The sequence below is a fragment of the Prionailurus viverrinus genome, chromosome A1 (assembly GCF_022837055.1).
Source record: "Prionailurus viverrinus isolate Anna chromosome A1, UM_Priviv_1.0, whole genome shotgun sequence".
Taxonomy (NCBI): domain Eukaryota; kingdom Metazoa; phylum Chordata; class Mammalia; order Carnivora; family Felidae; genus Prionailurus; species Prionailurus viverrinus.
Window position 1 is genome coordinate 4,248,374 of NC_062561.1, and position 19,166 is coordinate 4,267,539.

Genomic DNA, 19,166 nt, shown 5'->3' on the forward strand with positions numbered 1-19,166 from the left:
GGGAAAGACAGCATCCTGCTTCATCTTGTTCTTTAATGTCAAGGCCACGGTCCTTCACGTAGGAAGAAACCGGCCAGGCTGCAGATAGGTCACGGGACTTTCGTGATAGCGAACGTGTCCGAGGGCGCGCAGAAGCTAGCACCGCACTCACCCGGCTCGAGAGACACTCTCAGTGAGCCCTCGGCCTCCCTGCTGGTGGATCCTGGTGTCTGTGTGACCAGCCACTGACTCTTCCCTGGGAGGAAGCCGAGATTCAGAGAGGGGGCGAGTCTTGTCCGTGGCCAGCGCGGAGAGCCGTGAGAGCCGGAATGGGGAGACCAGTTTCCCTGCTCCCAAGCCAGCCCTCCCTGAACAGGGCCCTTTGTCAGGAACGTACTCGGGGAAGAAGGATCTTCTGTTCAGCAGGTTTTAAACAGCCCACTAGGAAGCTGGGGTGGTTAAGCAGGTAGGGACATCTGCACGGAAGAAGCATGGAAATGCACATGAGACCTCACGGAGCACACACACAAGCCTGATGCTTCCGACCCTTCCCGGGTTCAGTTCCCCTCCTCCCCGCCTCAGTGATGCCCAGGCGACGCCCTGCGCGCCCGCCTGCAAGACCCACACTGAGGCCGAGGGGCCCTGTAATATTCTCTCGGGGGAAGACGCGTCCGTGCGGAACTGGCTTCACGCACACCTGGACGGTCTGCTGTTCAGAAAGTCCCCCGATCCCTCCGTGGCCCGGCTGGAGTCAAGCTGCAGGCAAGAGCACATCCTTCACGTAGACACGAGCCACACTGTGCTTCATCTTTCCCTGGGAGAATGTGTTTCTCAGAAGCTGCCTGCATCCACAGACCAGTGTGGTCCACCCGAAAGGGTCCCAAGGCCTGGCTCCAGTTCCTGAGCTGTCCCCGCTTTGCTGTAGCACCTTGGGCAAATTACCTGAAGTCTTGGTTTTCTCATCTAGGAGACACAGGTTGTCCGCGCACCTTCCCGGCCCTGCCCAGTTGTCAAGGGAGTGAAGTCACCGGGGGGGGGGGGGGGCATTAGCAGCGTCCAGAGTTCTACAGGCACCCAGAGGTCTGAGAAGCACATTTCGGGGAAGTCGGCGGCCTGCACTTGAGCTCCCGATCTGCAGCTTCTGAGGAGTGTTCCTCTTCTAAGACTTTTCCATGAGTAGTCAGAGTCCGAGAACAGATCTCTCCAATATATGCGTCTCTGCAGCTACCTTCTGAGGGCAGAGTATCTCTGCGGTTTGGATGTTTTGCACCTTGGTCGCACTCCAAAGAGGGTAAACGTGGACTTCTCTAGAAACCCTTGCCAGACTTTCTTGGTGCCCTCCGTTTTCTTCTATTCAGATTGTCTTTCGGCTTATTTAATGCTTTGTAGGATTTCTTATTCACCGTAGATACTCAGCGCCTGTTAGTTGAGCTGCACGCCTACGGAAATGTAGATATGAAATTGCAGTTACCGAACAGTAGAGCAAAATTTCGGCTAAGAAAACAGCTCTCACTCTGAAGTAAATTGCCAGAAGGTAGTGCTAAGACGATAGTGGAATTTAATAGCTTAATTAGGGTAAGAGATGCCTTTGTATTCCAGAAGAGTTAAAACTTTCCAGAGACTGTGGACATTCCTGTTCCCAACTCTTCAGAATCCTAATAAGGCATGGGTGGAAGTCCTCACCGGCATTCAGTATGCTTGGTCAACTGTGGACGGGAATGTAGTCAAGGCACGCGGGTGGAAAGAATCTTTTCATCTCAGTATCACTGTGGCAATCACAGGTCAGCAAAGCGAAACTTTCAGCTGGTAGCAGGTAAAGCCTTTCCTGAGAATTTCTCAGCAATATCTCAATTAACCGGGACTTAATGTAAGAGAAACGCCCCCCTCTCTTTTTCCCCTCCCCCCCTTTTTTTTCTACTCAACTCAAAAAGAATGATAAGGAAACAGACTTTTACCAGAAACTTATGTGAATGAGTGTCTGGGTTCTTCTTCTTCTTCTTTTTTTTTTTTAGTTTATTTTGAGAGAGAGAGAGGGAGAGAGAATGCAAGTAGGGAAGGGGCAGACATGGAGGGAGAACGAGAATCCCAGGTGCGGAGCCCCACACGGGGCTCAAACTCACCAACGGTGAGATCGTGACCTGAGCTGAACTCAAGAGTCAGACACTTAACTGACTGAGCCCCCCAGGCGCCCCTGGGGTTGTTCTTAAATCAAACGCTGTGCGGCCCAGTCTCCCACAACGTCCACGTTTACGTCTGCTTTGCTATATGTGATGATGGAACTGAGAAGGATGAGCCCATGTCCTACAAAATGGCTTGTTTGCTGTAACCGTTGTCATCAACTTGGACATATAAACAAAAATCCAGAATGTGGTTTCCAGAGCCCTGCTTCCCATGGAGACCTCTCTGAGGGGGTGTTGGAGTTAGCAGGATACCTTTTCTTACGTCGATGTCAAACACTGAGAGGCAAAACTACTGTATTTTTCTTGTTCATCTTCAGATGCTACTGCCAGGGAAATGTTAGCGAGGGGGCTTACTGAGTTATTACGGCAATTCGGTGTCACTGAAATTACAGTATTAATACCCTACTGTGGAAAGATATGTATTCATAGGACCTTTATGATTAGCTTGGGGAAAATAGATCCTGAGTCACCAACCACCAAACTCAAAATAAAATCCCCACCGGGGGCATTTTAGCGTGTTTATAAGTTGGAAACAGTTGCTGTCAGATGAAGGCAAATGAGGTGAGTAACATATTTTAAAGGAGGTTAAGCAAGAAATTACAGGTTCTGATAGGGACTCCCCTGGAACCTGAAGTCTTAGTAGGGTTTTCCCGAATATCCAATACCGTATGAATCAATGCGCTTAACTCGGCAGTTACTACATAGTTAGGAACTCTGAGATCTTCAGCTCCAATCATGTGCCGCGTTTCATCCCGACAACAGCTCTTGCTAAAGCCCCGCGTCGTGTGGAGCTGCGTTATGTGATGAAGAGGCTAAGCGAGGGGACCTGATCCCGCTCTGAAGTCAAGCCCCTTTCGCACAAACACGAGCGAGGTGGCAGTTTCCCACCACTTCACCGTTTGGGCCAGATCTCCCAGGTCCCTTCCCCTGCAGGCCACCTACCCTGTCCCTTGCGTAGGATACGAATTCCTGTTCGGTTATCGATTGGTCAGGGTGGTTTGTCCAGCGGTTCCTGTGTTCGTACACCCTCTTGTGCACCTGTCCACCCGCAGAGGCTGTTTCAGATTCAGATTCCATCTCTGTCGGGTCAGGGATGTACTTTGCTGTGGGATAAACTTCAGTACCTGCTATTTGGTTATTATAGGGTGTCTGTATGGCTGTAAGTGGTAAGTATTTGTAGGAATATTCAACATGTTTATGAGCAAACATCCTTTAAAATGTCTGATCGGACTATGATTCCTAATCATCCAAGCCCAAGCCATATAGCTTAGGTGCCTTCCATCGGGCAATAAGAAACTTTTATCAGGGTGGCCCCAGAGTCTGAGCCTAGAAATACCAAGATTCAGTGTTCTCAGATGATCACCCTGCTATCACGTTTTTATGATTCAACATTACAAACCTAGAAGTTTCTGTTTCTACCCTCAAGTGTCACACGGTGGAAAACAATCTTATGGGGGAAGGCAGATGTGTAACCAGGGACCAGAAGAAAGGTACCAGCTGGGGCGCCTGGGTGGCCCAGTCGGTTGAGCATCCAACTTTGGCTCAGGTCATGATCTCACCATTCGTGAGCTCAAGCCCCGCATCGGGCTCACTGCTACCAGGGAGGAGCCTGCTTTGGATCTTCTGTCCACCATCCCCCCTCTCTGCCCCTCCCCTGCTCACGCTTGCTCTCCCTCTCCCTCTCTCTCTCTCTCTCTCAAAAATAAACATTAAAAAAAAGAAGAAAGAAAGACAGTTACCAGCTGATGAGTTGGCTTGCCTTTAGGGGCCATGCCGCACAAATACAGACGCCAACCCTTAACGTCTAGAGTGTTGATGTCCAGACAATAGCCATTAGCTGCAGGTGGCTATGGAGCACCCGAAATGTGCTTAGTGCAAACGGAGATGGGCATATCAATGTGAAGGCACACTGGGCTTTGACATTGTTGTACAAAATACACAGCGTAAAAGACGCCACTAATAATTTTTATATCGAATACATGAATACATATATTTTAAGGTATGTTGGGTTAGGTAAAATAGATTAATTGTACCTTTTTTTTTAGTTTATTTATTTAATGAGAGACGAGAGAGAGCACAGGGAAGGGCAGAGAGAGAGGGAGAGAGAACATCGCAAGCAGGCTCCGTGCTGACAGTATGCTCCATTGCTGTGGGGCTTCATCTCACCGACTGTGAGATCATGACCTGAGCCGGAACCAAGAGTCGGACGCTCGACTGACTGAGCCACCCAGGCGCCCCTGTGTTTCTTTTTTTTTTTTTTTAACAGGGCATCTAGACAACTTAAACGAACATGAGGGGCACGTGTTACGTTTCCCTCAGGCAGCAGTGGTCTGGAGTAACCCTCAGCCTCAGGGGGACTCCAAGGAGCTGAGAGCATCCGAAGGGACAGAATGAGGGCCCACCTCACTCAGGGGTCAGGTGCCCAGAGGAGGAGAAAGCATAATTGCCCCTCTGTGTAGGTTTCGGGCTCTCTCAGATTCTTGTCCGGTTAATTCAGTTACGAAGCGGCTGCACTACATGAGATGTTTGTTCATCCCCGTACCCTAAAACTGTGAGTGCTGATTATTATCATCATTAATAATGTTAGCAGTCGAGAGCTAATGATTGTAGAGCACCGTGTACAGGACGTGCTCTACACGCTTTCCCTGATAATGCATTTTGTCCTCTCAATAGGGGGGACGGTTACTAGCAACCCCTCCAGAGAGCAGAGGCGTGCAGGAGACTCCGACAGATTGAGTAATTGGCTCAAGGTTGCTCATCCAGAGGTTAACCCGAGCAGTGAGATTCCAGAATCTCAGCCCTTAACCATGGCGCAGTCCCACCCTCTAAAGCAGAATCTCGGGGCGCCTGGGTGGCCCAGTCAGTTAAGCATCAAGTCTTGATTTCGGCTCAGGTCAAGATGTGGCGGTTTGTGAGATCGAGCCCATGTCGGGCTCTGCGCAACAACGCCAGGCCTCCTTGGGATTCTCTCTCTCTCCCTCTCTCTGTGTCCCTCCCCTCCTCACGTGCTCTCTCTCAAAATAAATAAACATACAAAATAAAATTAAAACAAAATCTCTTTATTAACACTTTCGTACCACATTACAGTGCTGCCCAACCATAGTATAATAACAGGAATTGGTTTTTTTCCCTGCAAAATTTAGACGTTCAGTAATTTAACAGCCAGGCATGAAAAATATTTACTGTCTCAGAAGTTGGGGGTTATTATTAGGTTGTGAACATTCTAGCTCCTTGTTTTTCCCTGAAGTTGCCCCAAAAAGCATGCCTTAATTCAGGCCGTTTGAAAATCTAGGTCGTCCAGTTCCAATTAAATAACAATCGTGACATACCTACTATGTGCCAAATTCTGCATCAACTGCTGGGAGACACAGAAAGATGAATTCCAGCTGCCCGACAGCTCTGGCCCGGCGGGCCTAGAGGCACATTCAGACAACACGATGCGTTGAAGGTTGTGTGTCCACAGTGCTGTGGGAAGGCTACCGGGAGGAGGTGTAGTTTTAAAGAAGTCTCCCGGGAGGTGGGAACGCTCGAGCCATCTGGAAATCCCTCCCCCTGTGTTCTGGGCTCTTCCTTACCTTGCACGGAGGCCGTTCTTAAAGGCAACCACCATGTCGGGTGGAAACGTCAGAGTCTCCTGGGTTGTCGAGAGCCTGCTGATCCCCTTCCTCTGGTTTCCAGGTACCAGCAAGGTCAACCTCGTGAAGATCCCGTCCACGGCCTCCAGCCCGCGGGACACAGCCCTGGCAGCCGTGATCTGCAGCGCCCTGGCCACCGTCCTGCTGGCCCTGCTCGTCCTCTGTGTCATCTATTGTAAGAGGCAGTTCATGGAGAAGAAACCCAGCTGTGAGTGTTGAGCTCTGTCTGTTCCTTAGCATCTGGGTGAAGTGTGTTTCTCGTCGTGGTCACTCGAGCCTCCCCGAGGGCCTTGACCAAGACATCGGTCGAGAGCTGTGAAAGGGACGGAGCACACGTGGAAACGGGCTCACGGCCACCCGGCCCCCAGGGGCACCGCCATAGAAGGGCATTGGAAAGGCGGCCGTGTCCCGTGCCTCTCGGCAAAAATGGAAGGCGGTCTTCGTTCTGGCAACAGAAGTACTCTATGGCGTGAGCTTTGACAAACTGCTTCGTATTTGTGTCTCCGTGTGAGGAGAAGTAGTTTCAGATGGGAACGTAGCCACCTTTTTCTTCAGAAAGACAAGGGCCAGAATGGTGCATGTCTGCATACGGTGTTCATGGGCTCCTTTACGGAGGAAATGGTCCCCACTGACCGAATTCTCGCCCCCTGTAGGGTCTCTGAGAGCACAGGACATTCAGTACAACGGTTCTGAACTGTCATGTTTTGACAGACCTCAGCTCAACGGATCTGCTCCCAGACCGTGTTGTAAGTGTCACCGGGACTCGGCCCAGACCTGCGGTAAGTGCAGCGGGGTAAGGGGCCGTCAGGGGAACCCCGGGGACGCCGACCCTGCAAAGAATTGGCCCCGTTTGTCCCACAGCTGAGGAGCTCTGCTTCGTTTTCTAATTACAGCTAGTCTTGTTAAGTTATTCTCTGTCTCCCGATGATTTTGGTGTTTTGAGCCTTTTACATATTAAAAAGAAGAGAAGCAGCTCATTAAAATTCTAGAATTATTCAGCAACTTTGAAAAGCAAATTTGCCTTTATTGTTTTAGGTCAATAGAGTTAAAATAATGTCAACCTTCTGTTAATCCTTTTTTCAAAACGTTTATTTATTTTTGAGAGAGCACAAGCCAGGGAGGGGCCGAGAGAGAGAGAGCGCGAGCGAGGGGATCCTTGACAGGCTCTGTGCCGACAGGCTGTCAGCACAGAGCCCGAGGTGGGGCTGGAACTCACGAACCGCGAGATCATGACCTAAGCCGAAGCTGGACATTTAACTGACTGAGCCACCCAGGAGCCACTGACAGGGTCCTTTTGTAGAGTAGGAGTGTGTATCCTGTCTTGTCTGGTGGATTCAAGCCGAGCTTGGAGGTGTCCATGAATGTCTTTCAGGATTTCTTAAAGAACAGCAGGGAGGGAGACGGATGGCAGGGTTTCCCGCAGACCTCGATGGCCTTGGAGCCACTCCTTAAGCTGAGCGTTTCCCACTTAGACAGGGTTAGGGTTAGGGTTAGGGTTAGGGTTACCTGATTTTAGGGTTAGGGGTTCGGGTTAGGGGTGGGGTGGGGTTGGGGTTAGGGTTGGGGGTTGGGTTAGGGGTTAGGGGTTAGGGTTAATGGTGAGGGTTAGGTTTAGGGTTAGGGGTTAGGGTTGGGGTTAGTGTTGGGGTTAGGGTTGGGTTGGGGTTAGGGTTAGGGTTAGGATTACCTGATTTTAGGCTTAGGGGTTAGGGTTAAGGGTTGGGTTAGGGTTAGGGGTTAGGGTTAGGGTTAGGGGTTAGTGTTAGGGTTACCTGATTTTAATCTGGCACAGTGCCTTAATCTTTCTTTGTGTCATGACATCATTTTTTGTGACAGACACAGGACAGTGTTTGTCTGCTGTTTCCAGACGACTGGTTTCGCAAGTACCGCAGAGGCGATGCCGTGTCCTTCTCAGTCAGGGTTAGGGTTAGGGGTTAGGGTTAGGGTTAGGTTTACCTGATTTTAGGGTTAGGGGTTAGGGTTAGTCCTTAGGGTAGGGGTTGGGGGTTGTGTTAGGTTTAGGGGTTAGGGTTAGGGTTAGGGGTGAGGGTGAGCGTTAGGGTTAGGGTCAGGGGTTAGGGTTACCTGATTTTAATCTTGCACAGGTCCTTCATCTTTCTTTGTGTCATGACATCATTCTTTTTGACGGACACAGGCCAGTGTTTGTCTGCTGTTTCCAGACGTCTGGATTCCCAAGTACCGCAGAGGCGATGCCGTATCCTTCTCAGTGCCCCATATCAGGAGCCACAGCTTGTGCAGCTGCCCCATTCCCGGTCAGGTTCATTTGGGTCCCTTCGTTAAGGTGGCCTCGGCCAGGTTTTCGCTGCTGTAAAATTATTGTTGTTCTCTGTGTAATTGAGAAATACCTTCTGGGAGACTCTCTGACACCATGTAAATATCCCATTTCCCTCCAAAGTTTCACCCCGGAGTTTAGCATCCCCCAATGGTTCTTACCTGCATCAGTCATTACCATGATGCTGGTTTCATAATTCCATCATTGTCTCCACATTTATTAGCTGGTTTCCTATGGTAAGAAAGAACTTCTCCTTCCCCGTTTATTTATTTACACAAATTAGCATGGACTCCTGGACCCTCTTCCACGGCTGATGCTCCTTTGCTGCCATTACTTATCTTGGCGCTCGCAATTTCCTAGCCTAGGCCAGTGGAAGTCCCTTCAGGGTGGCTCATGTGTCCTCTTTACATGTCCTGATTATTCTCTTGGCGCTTTCTTAATTTCTGGCACAAAGTAAGTTCCAGGCTTATCTCGCACTTTCACTGCTTGAGCCCTAGGAAACAGCCATTTCTAAAAGGAATGGCAGTGCCTTTTACTTTCAAATAATTTTGAAACGTCTCACGGTGAGCATGACACAGACCTGCTGAGCTGATTGGCAGTGGGTCCGGGCGAGTTCCCTGTGCTCAGAGGAGCATATGCGCAGATAGAGGTCTAGGCAAAGGTGTGCAGGTATCTGTCTTACTGCGTGCTGGTTTGCAATTGCGTGTCAATACTTAACATTCGTTTTAAAAAAGGAAAACAGTAACTTCACAATATTTTTTCCTTTTTATAAAAGAGGTCACTTCTCATGAAAACTTTGGATACACGCAAAAACGTATAGATGTATATATGTAAACACATAATTTCTTCACATCTTTTTGTTTTTCTGTGTGCGTGTTTTTTTATATGCTTTAGTATGTTTGTGGTTCTATAAAAATCAGAATTATATTTGTATGTAAATAGAAGTGTAGAAGGCTGTTCACCAGATGTTGACAGTGTTCATTTCCAGTTCATAGGATGGGGTAATCTCTATTTGTAAATTTCTTATCTAATCCCACTCTTAGTTTTTTTTTTCCTGTGGGGCACCTGGGTAACTCATTCGGTGGAGCGTCCAACTCGATTTCGGCTCAGGTCGTGATCTCACGGTCTGTGAGTTCGAGCCCCACATCGGGCTCTGTGCTGACAGCTCGGAGCCTGGAGCCTGTTTCAGATTCCGTGTCTCCCTCTCTCTCTGCCCCTCCCCTGCTCAGGCTCTGTCAGTCTCTCAAAAATAAACATCAAAAAGGATTCTCTCTCTCTCTCTCCGCCCCCCCGACCAATCTCCCCTACTCATACTCTCTTCTGCCTAAAATAATTTTTTTCTTCAATAAACTCATATTATCTTTGTAACCAAAAATGTAAGCTGCCTCAGTGAACAAAATGGCCTGTAAAGCTGTGTACATACATATAGTTATTCCTTATGTTACATTCTCACCAGTAAAAAAATAATTGTGTGTGTGATGTGGATGTGTGTGGGGTGTGTGTGTAGATGTGTGTGGGGGTGTGTGTGTGTGTGTCTGTGTCTGTGTGTGAGAGGCCTGGAACATCTCTGTGCCCCTGTCCTGTACCGCCAGGCCACTCAACAGAAACGTGCTATTTCTTCCGTCACGCGAGTCCCATTTTCTTGTGGTAAAACGTACGTACCATAAAACGGCTGATTTTATCCTAGGGCCCAAGACCTGTATGTTCTACTGGGGCTAAACTGCAATGAAATAATGTAAATATGGGTAATACAAGACGAACAAAATAAAATATATATAACATAAAATCTATCAGTCCAACATCAACTGTTCGGTTCGGTGGCATTAAGGACACTCCCACCGCTGTGCCACCCCCGCCGCCACCCACCTCCGGAACCCCTTCCCAAACTGAAACTCTGTCCCCATTAAACAACGGCGCCCCACCCCCGGCCCCAGGCGCCCCCCGTGCCACTTCCGGGCTCTCTGGCTTTGGCTGCCCCTCCAGGTACTTCACAGAAGCGCTTGCTCATTTTTGTAAGGTAACAAAAGAGGGAGAGAATGAAACCTCGCATTTCCTCTCTCCAAAAAAGTCACCCAAGGGGGGAAATGGCTGGATTTTCCACGGCAACATCGAACTGGTATTAAAGAGAAAGTTGCCAGCAGAAGGCCTCGTGTCTCGTGTCTCACGCCCCCGCTGACTTTCCCAGGGCCGGTTCACTTGATTCCGTCCCTGTGCTGTGACGAGGCCTGCAGCATCGACCGGGTGACTCTGGGCTGTAGAGTGCATTCCAAGACCACTCTTCAGGAGAGGTAACTCGGTATTTTTAATCCGCGTGGTTCTATATCCCCTTGTGCAAATATGCGCTCTACTGATTTGCCAGTTTTCCCGCGAAACTACGAGAGATCATTGAAAGCAGGTTATTCGTGACACTCTGGACATCAGAGAGGGACAAGTCTTTGGCAAGAGATAAGTAAGTCTCTCGAGGCTACTGATGCCCAGTGCAGTGTCCTTCACACGTTATGCTCCATTCATTTCATTTTTTTCTCCTGTCCGTGATCTGTGACGCTTCTGTCATCCGTAAGTAACGGTTAGCATGTCGTTTACCCATAGAATTTTAGAATAGCCATCAAGAAACTCAGTTAAGACCAGGCAACCATATTTTAGACATCGGGTTAAGAATAACTATCTTGATTAGAAGTAGGTATGAAACTTCAGTGTTAAAGTAAGTTCATTGAAGCAAGTTTATGGCAAAGGAAACACTAGAATGCTGACGTCATAGGTTGCTGTTCCATCCAGAAAACTTACAAGCAGAGACAGCGTATTGCCCGGTAGTGGTGTTTTTTCCTCCCTATAGAGTTACAGACCTTTCGAATGTGTGTTCAGACACGCAGGTCCGGTGGGGGAGACCATGCCCACTTTCTTCGGGTCCCTTTCAAGGTCCATCTGTGGCGAGTTTTCAGATGCCTGGCCTCTGATGCAGAACCCCGTCTGTGGTGACGACATCTCTTTTTGTGACTCTGATCCTGAACTCACTGGAGAAGATGTTCATCCTCTCAGTCCGGAAAACCATTGCTCGTTCTCCTCGGATTCAGACAGTCGTCAGGATTCGGTTGGTGGAGCTGTTCCAATTCAAGCTCGTCCTGAAAACTTGACAGATGCCGCTGATTTCTCTAGACCTCACAGCTCACTGACGGAATCAGTGCTAACTCAGGCTACACTGCCTGCCAGAAGGCAGCTGCATCAGGAGAGCGGCGACATGATCGGCCTGACCGCTCAGACGTCCCTCCAGGTAAGGCGGCGGCTGGTCTCAGTAAGGACGTGGCATCGACTCGTGCCAGGCTCGAGGGATGGGATTCCTCTCACCGTAGAACGTGGGGGGACCCGATGAGAAGGTTTTTCCATCTTCTGGAACTTCTTGTTCCAGTCTGTTTGGAGAATGTGTTTTAAGTTGAATTTCAGGAGTCTTTTCTTGGTTTAACTAACAGCTACCCTCTAAGGCCATACTGAGCAGCTGTGTTCTCTTACTCTTCATAAATCCAGCTACTTACACGGCACCCCCTAGCTCCATTCCTGGCTGAGAGAGAGGAGTCCGTCTCGGAACGTCTTGTAAACCACCCCTCACCTTTATTTTCCCTGTGATGCTTTACTCCCAATACTGAAATACACTTCATTCACCGTCGGGTTGATGGGAACTTGGATCTCTCAAAGTTTCTCTCGTTCACTGTTGTGTTCGAGATCGCTCTGCTTTGATTGGTTTCGTTGGAAATTGCCGGTTGTGATCTGGGTCCAAATACTGCCTACGAACCTTCTAGAACCAAGGGTTTAAAATCAGGGTTGCAGGGAGATGGGCCTTTCAGGCCTGCTGCAAGGCTGGAGGCAGAGAAGCATCATGCATCCCCGGGCACCACCTCTGCTCTCCCCTTCGGCGAGGATGTCGCCTTTCCCGAGCGTGATTTGAGGTCTGCAAACATTTCCCTAATGTGAAAGCACATACGCTGTTGGAATAGTCTTCCGGAAAAATGATGCCCGCCTTCAAAAAAAAGGGCAGAATCACAGCACCAGCAAGGCCCCCAGGCCCCACAAGGCCCCGCCTGCACACGCAGCCTGTGGGAAAAATGCTCTGGCACGTGGGTGCACTCTCGACACGTGCCTCTGTTTCCCACGAGGTGATGTGTCCTTGTCTAATTACGTTAGACACAGCCTGAAGTCAAAGTGTGAATAGAGATGTGTTCAAGAACAGCACGTAGGTTATATGTTGATCTAAATCTGCAATACTTTTTTTTTTTTTTTCTGAACTACCAAGAAAATTCTATAGAGAATTTACAGGGAATTCTATGCAGGAAACACTTGTTGGCTTTGGAGAAAAACAAGGTGGTTTCTCTCCAAATAAAGGAAATACAGAAGAGATAAGGGAAGAAAAAGCAAACCAATTAGGCATTTAAAATGTAAAATACATACCTCTGTAGCTGAGGAAGGCGTTTACTGACCTTGTTCTTTTGAGCTGTCCCATCATTTTTATGACTTCCGTGATAATAATAAGAAAAGACTTAAGAGTTAGCCAAGTTGCATAGGTCCCAAGAATGAACCCCATGGCTCACAAACCTTCGGGGCTGAGCACACCCAGCTGCCCGAAGGAGGCAACAGGTCCCGAGAGCAGGTGACAGAGGCAGAGAACAGCTTGGAGAAAGAGACCCCGCCCCTTTAGCAACTAACCCCAACTTCCCAGTCGGATGCCCTTTCCAAGTACTCTAAAATAAAAGTCTTGGGATTCTTAAAGTATTAAAATGACAAGATGTCCAAGTTTCTTGTGTATCAGGTCAATTGGTTTTGATCATGAACTTGCTTGTGTGACCTTCACAAATGTCTGCTACCTTTCCCCACATATCTCTTGCCAGGGGCGAGATGGAGTAGCTGGAATCGCGCTCCCGGTGACTACCGCGGGTTTTCCAGAGCATTGCCAGCCAATAAAAGTACTGCTCAGCTTGTTGTGTAGCTCACGCCCAATTTTGTGATGTAAATTCGAAGACTAAGGAGTGAAGCATCCTGATGCCGAGTGGTGTCAGAACCAAAGCATTCTCTACCTTTTTTCTAATTATATTGTTGGTGAGGTGGGGGGATGCTGGTAAGCATTATTATTACAGCTACGTGAATGTAAAATGGGTTAGTGTAGAAGATTGGTGTAGATAATGGCACTGATTTCTTTTCAAAGGCCATTGTCAAGGTAATGGTGATCTACATAAAGATACTTTCAACCCAAATTATTATGAAAAGAAAGTTATAATTACGTATAAAATGAACGGGAAAATGTTACATTCCGTTCCGGTTGCACAACGTAATTTAGTGATGACAGGTTTTTATTAGCTTTCCAAGATGTGTCCCCTCACTGGATAATTTGGTAAATATAAGCGAGACATTCTGAACTCAAGAAAGGAATTGTTAAAACGTGAATCATTTCAGTTTTCGCCCTATAACCAAAACCAACAACATTTTGAGCCCATTTAAGGCATCATCTTTTCCAGGTTCTGGAAAGCACTTTATGTTTGGTTGCACTTACGGAACACGTGATGCTTAGTGAGTGAACCTTAATCTTCAAAAGCAACCAGGAGGGAGACACAACTGCGCATCTTTGGGAGGTTAAGTCTCTTAGTTTCAAGGGCCGACAAAGAAGTTAGCACAACTAGTTCTGTTTTTGTTCAATCCATTAGATTCCAGAAGGCAATTCGGATTTCCTCTTACCAGGCTGATTCTCCAAGGTAGGGAACATACTTACTTCACATAAAGAATTTTCGTTCAGCAGCTTGGTATTAATGAACCAGAGGACTTCCGGTTCCTTGAGTTTGTGTTTAGTCAGCTTGACTGAACACCTTGAGCCCATGGGCTCATTCGTAATCCAGCAAAGCACGGCATTCCTGTTTGGAAAACACATAAGGACAGCTGTAGCCATTATAGCCTCCCCCCTTTTAGTGATTTATTTCTATATCTTTTCAATGGAACTTGAAATTCTTATCTAGGAATTCACTCATATTTTCAGCTTTTTAGCCTCAATTCTCCCCTTTGCTTCAGCTGTATTGAGATGTAATTGACACTTAACATTGTGGAAGTTAAGACGTGCGACGTGACCATTGGATACACGTCTATACCACAGAATGCACAGTGGCACTTTTGTCTTTGCTTGGTGTGAGGCTCAGATTGCTAAGGCATGATGCATTTGTTTCCAGAAACTGTACTCTTACACAGTAGCTTTCTTGTGGGTGGTTTAAGACCACCCAGAATCTGATGATGATAGTTACGGTGCAGGATAAAGTAAATAGGTGTGAGAACCTTCTTGAGTCTGAATGACTCAATTCTAATCAAATTTTCCCAAACACACCTCCCCAGAAGAGGAACAGACTAAGATATTTGGGACATCAGTTGCTAGGATACTTGGGAGCATGAGGCCAGGCTGCTTACCTACAGGAAAAGCTTTTTTGGGGGTGATGTTTTTAGCCATCATTGGAAATGTCAACATAAAATAATAGGAGGAGTGGTTAAAAAAAAAAAAAAAGATACGACCTAGGATCTGGCTGCTCAATCTTTTAAACTTTTTTTTTTCCGTATTGGCAAAATGACTAACATTTGTCTCCCACAATAGTGTTAATGTGGTTCTTACTGTCATATTAACTGATAGATATATTTGATGAAACGATCTCATATTACTAAGAGTTCTTTCAGAAGTTTCTATATGTAGGTACTGTCCTTCAACTCAGGGGAAAAAATGTTCTCCTGTAAACGTACCTGATAGGTCACCAATGCCAAAATAGTGGTAAATAAGTGAATGAAAGGTTACAGCATAAAAGGAAGGTTTTATTCACTGCAGTAAAGTGCAGTTGGCCGATCCCTCCAGAAGTCAGGTCGCTGCCCTTCTGTGACAAGGGACAGATCTAATGGTGCCACTTTGCTGAGGATATCTACCCTGGAAAGAGTGTGAGCCTTCCAGGAAGATCATTAGAAGAGCAATCCTTTCTAAACCATCTCTAAACTTTCTCCAGTGGTTTAGCAGAAGTTTTAAATGCAAAGAATAAGAATGTCACTATTCACTAATCATCTTTGTTCTTTTAAAGAAGGGACTAACAGATCCTAACATCTTTACCTACAAATGCTTTACAAGAACACAACACAGAAACAAACTTTAAATATTTGAATGGGGTTGGAAATCAGCCAAAGAATCACATGTTAATACATGTTGTTGGCTGTGGGTCACATGATCGCCTCTGCAGTGTTGTTTGGAAATGCTGAGGGGCTGTGAGTTGTTATAAAATCTTTACTGTATTCTCAGAATACGTGGATACCCGGATATTCAGACACCATGAATGAGCTGCTTGTCTATATGTTATTAAGTTCGTGTGTACTCCTAGTTAAAAGTCACGTACAATAATTTTGAATGATTCCAGTTTAGCAGCTTTCGTTCGTGAGGTTGTTTTTCAAGCTCTCCTTCTGTTGCTGTTTTGGGAAGCTTAAAGGACTTGCTTCTTTCTGCAGGAGAAGAATACGGATGGAACCCAGCAGGCACTTACTCCTCCGCTTGGGCTTATGGACTGAGCACTGTCTGGACCTTGCATGGCTTCTGGGGGGAAAGAAAATAAATCTGAACCAAACTGATGGCGTTTTAAGCCTTTCAACCAGTTGCTTCTGAGCCAGACCAGCTGTAAGCTGAAACGTCAAGGAATAACAAGCAAAGACTCCAGGCACTCACGATACTTTGCATCTTTCCTGAACAAGAAGCTTCTATGCCACAAGCGAGACTTCAAAGACTGATGGGTTGAGTTTGCAGCCTACGAGATTATGAGCATGTAACAAGAAACAGAAGTGCATTCATGCGTATTTGCATGGCGAATGTGGTCTTACCAGACTGAAGACCCAGGGTGTAAGTTTTCGCTGACGTTTGCTCTCCAGAAATAATTTCATATAGCCGCTGATCCTGTTAAAAGTCAATGTCAGATTGGTTTCCTTAGTTTTTATGGAGAGTGGTTCCAAACTGAGCACGCGTATTTGAGGAAGCTCACTTTTCCGTCGTCTGATTAGTTTAGGAGGTAAGAACGGACTTGCACGCCACCTGCCTACATCATGGGTCTGTTAGGTGAAGTGAACTGGCCCGACTAGGAATCAGAGGAGAGCAAGTCTTTGCTGGAGTCGACACGAGTAACCTCGGCCACTGGTCTCAGGAGCCCTGCTAGACCCAGTATCGAGAGGGCCCGGGCTGGGAACGTGGTCTTTTCACTGATTACCCGCCTTGCAAACCACTGAGCACATCTATCCTAGAGACTTGTGTGCACTGATTAACATACTTCTGCGGAAATCAGTCGATCGGAAGCATTTGTTACTTCTGTCCCTGTGACTGGGCTCCAAAGATCCAGAAGCTGTCCTTTACACAGAAGTGGTATTTGTAAAGATAATGTTCTTTTTTTTTTCCTTCCCATCCTCCTCACCCACCAGTGTCCTGCCTCTGACAACCACCAGTCTGTTCTCTGTACCTGTGAGTTGGGTTGTGGTTTCGTGTTTGTTTCACACCCTGACACGAAGGGCTTTAGAAACTACATGTCAGGTTCCCCTGCCGCCAGGATGGAACACCGTGCGGGTAGTCCCATGATACTGCACTACCTAGTAGAACAAAAAGAAAAAGCACAATTTGTAGACGGCATGTAGGTGAACAGTTGGTGATTCCCCTTAGGCAGTCTGGCCAAGTACGACGGTGCTCCCTCCGACCGTGTACATTTCGTTCCCACCGTGATCTCCTATCTCAGCCACTGAGGCTGGGTGTAAGTGCTTCATTCTGGCACCCCATCCCTCACCTGCTTGGTAGTTACACACCAGAATTCTCTCTACAGCCAAGATAGAAATGAACCCAGTTCCGCCACGAACCAGGGGATGGCTTGTTTGCTGTTACTCTTCGTGCCCTGGGGAGGAATTACCAGAAGAGGATTGATTTGTTTCCTACTTGAACCTGCACGATCAGCTCTGGCCTTTGTCTTTTCACTGATTACCGTTGGCTCTGTCACACTTGCACTTAAAAGAGAAACAGAACAGCATTGTGTTTGAGTGCACTAAAATTCTTCTGTTTCACAACTGCCCCAACCAAAGCAGTGTCTTTTACCTAACGTTTAAACTGCATTAAAAAAAAAAAAAATCTTAGGACATACTTATCTTCTCACTGCTTGAAACTGTGTTTCCACTCTTTGCAAGGTATTTAGGAAAATCTAATGAGTCCTCTTCCTCGTGGCTGGGCTAGGTTATCTGGCTGCAGTTTTAGGTTCAAATGTGTGTGGATTCTCGTGACCTCGGTTCCTTTATCCAAAATAGGAAATTGGAGTCGTCTCAGGGTAACCCATAGCCTTCTGTGTCTGTTCAATACCCAGCCATAACTGATTGGCTTTTCCTCTTCTCCTTTTTTTTTTTTTTTTTGTAGCATGAACCAATGGTTTTTCAACTTTGATTAACTCACCAGCTCTTATGAGAGTTGCTTCAGGAAAGTCATGTACAATATTTAGGATTTGACCACAAGATGTCCATGAAAATGCACACTGGAGTTCCCTTGAGTGGTTTCCCTGTAATTCACATATGTGTGCCATTGTTTGCAATCTGATCGTTTTGTTTTGACAGAGGGATGATCAAAGTAGGCCAGGGTTGTGCTCCTTCTGGTGACCTGAATATATTTTCCACATGTAGAAACCCTCCTCGACTTCAAAGACGTATAGTTGCTGGAGAGAAGGCTGGATCGATGGGAATGAGACTGTGGCCCCCAAACCCTGAAACATGACTTTTGATCAGTAGGGAAATACTGAGGGTTAAACATCAATTTCATCTGATGCTGCATTTGGAAAATCCTGGGTTATTTTATCAAGATGAAGACACTTGACCACCAGTGACTACAGAAACATACAATAATGCTAGATTCTTCTATACTCTGGGTAAACGCTTGAGAGGAAAATCCCCCTAGCACCCACATGGATTCCCCACGTGGGTGCTGGGAAATCATCATCGGGTAACGAGACTGGGAGTGAGAATCGGTGTGACGTCTAATGGTGCAGAAACCCACCAACAAGAATGAGACGAGGATTTGGGGAACAACCATGTAAAGGCATGGGTTTTCTCATTTTGTGTATATGGAATATATTTTTCCAGTATAGATTTTTGTACTCTAAAGTGTTCATGTTGCTATTACCTAGTTAAGCTCTACTGTCTGTGCTAGTAAAAAAAAAAGAAAAGAAAAAAGAAGAAAAGAAAAAAGAAGAGAGTCTGTCATTGCTTGAAGGTCGCCAGCTTGAATCAATTTAGATTTCATCATTACTGTTTTGCATCCTGGAATTTACAAATTTGTAAATTTTCATTTTCTTACACAAATAGTTTTGTAATACCTTTTTATATGTGAATAAAATTGTTATCTGGTATTCGTTCATACTTACATGTCCAGTAAAAAAAAAAATGGTGATGGGAATACAAATTTGTTTTCCCCTCTTGCTCCCCGCGTGGGGGGTCTCCCTAAGTTCTGATCTTTCCAGTGTAACGCTCCCTCCCTGGCCCCTCAAATGTCATGAGGGAGATTTGAAATCCTTCCTGGTGACCTGGTTCTATTTCTCAGGCATGTCAGACTACTGAAGAATGCTCTGAGTTATTGGAGAAGCTTTGGCATCAAGATTTTATTACGATCTCTTCTTTTGCCTCCTTCATTTCCTGACATAAATAGGGGAAAAATAAAGGAGAAGTTTTATACTCATTCTTTCCAGAGGTCAGTAGACTGTTTTCCTGCAGAGGAGTGGACTAAACTCCCACAGAGCAACATCGGTCACTGTGAGAGTTTCGTCTTGCCTTCCCAGCTTCTGACCTTCCTTCCCTTCAGTAAAGCTTTTAAAGCTATTATTAGATTTTGAGAGAGGACTTTAAACTTCCTGGAAAAAATTAGGTTATTTGAAAGTGACGCCATATTCTCTCCTCTGGTTAGTCCGTGGTGTCAAACGACACTACAGATTCCCTGAGGGAAGGACATTAGCTGCTGTCCCTCTTCCATACCGCCACCCACACACCAGTTCCTTGGCTCATGGAGACGTTTCCTGTATCCACGCGTAC

At 46.7% G+C, this 19,166-nt stretch overlaps 1 protein-coding gene across 7 annotated transcripts in view; it reads left to right on the plus strand.

The window, feature by feature from the left end:
• Positions 1-19,166, plus strand: part of TNFRSF19 (TNF receptor superfamily member 19) — a 118,788-nt gene that overhangs the window by 74,864 nt on the left and 24,758 nt on the right. For 4 of the 7 annotated variants that reach the window (XM_047869144.1, XM_047869219.1, XM_047869070.1 and 1 more), the window contains exons 6-10: positions 5,838-6,002; positions 6,448-6,573; positions 10,273-10,375; positions 10,950-11,355; positions 15,585-18,490. In XM_047869144.1, the coding sequence (XP_047725100.1) occupies positions 5,838-6,002; positions 6,448-6,573; positions 10,273-10,375; positions 10,950-11,355; positions 15,585-15,644 (860 nt within the window). In that variant the 3' untranslated portion in view covers positions 15,645-18,490. Of the gene's footprint in view, positions 1-5,837; positions 6,003-6,447; positions 6,574-10,272; positions 10,376-10,949; positions 11,356-13,771; positions 13,820-15,584; positions 18,491-19,166 lie in introns of those variants that run through there. The other 3 variants (XM_047868908.1, XR_007154420.1, XM_047868985.1) reach the window with 3 other exon arrangements.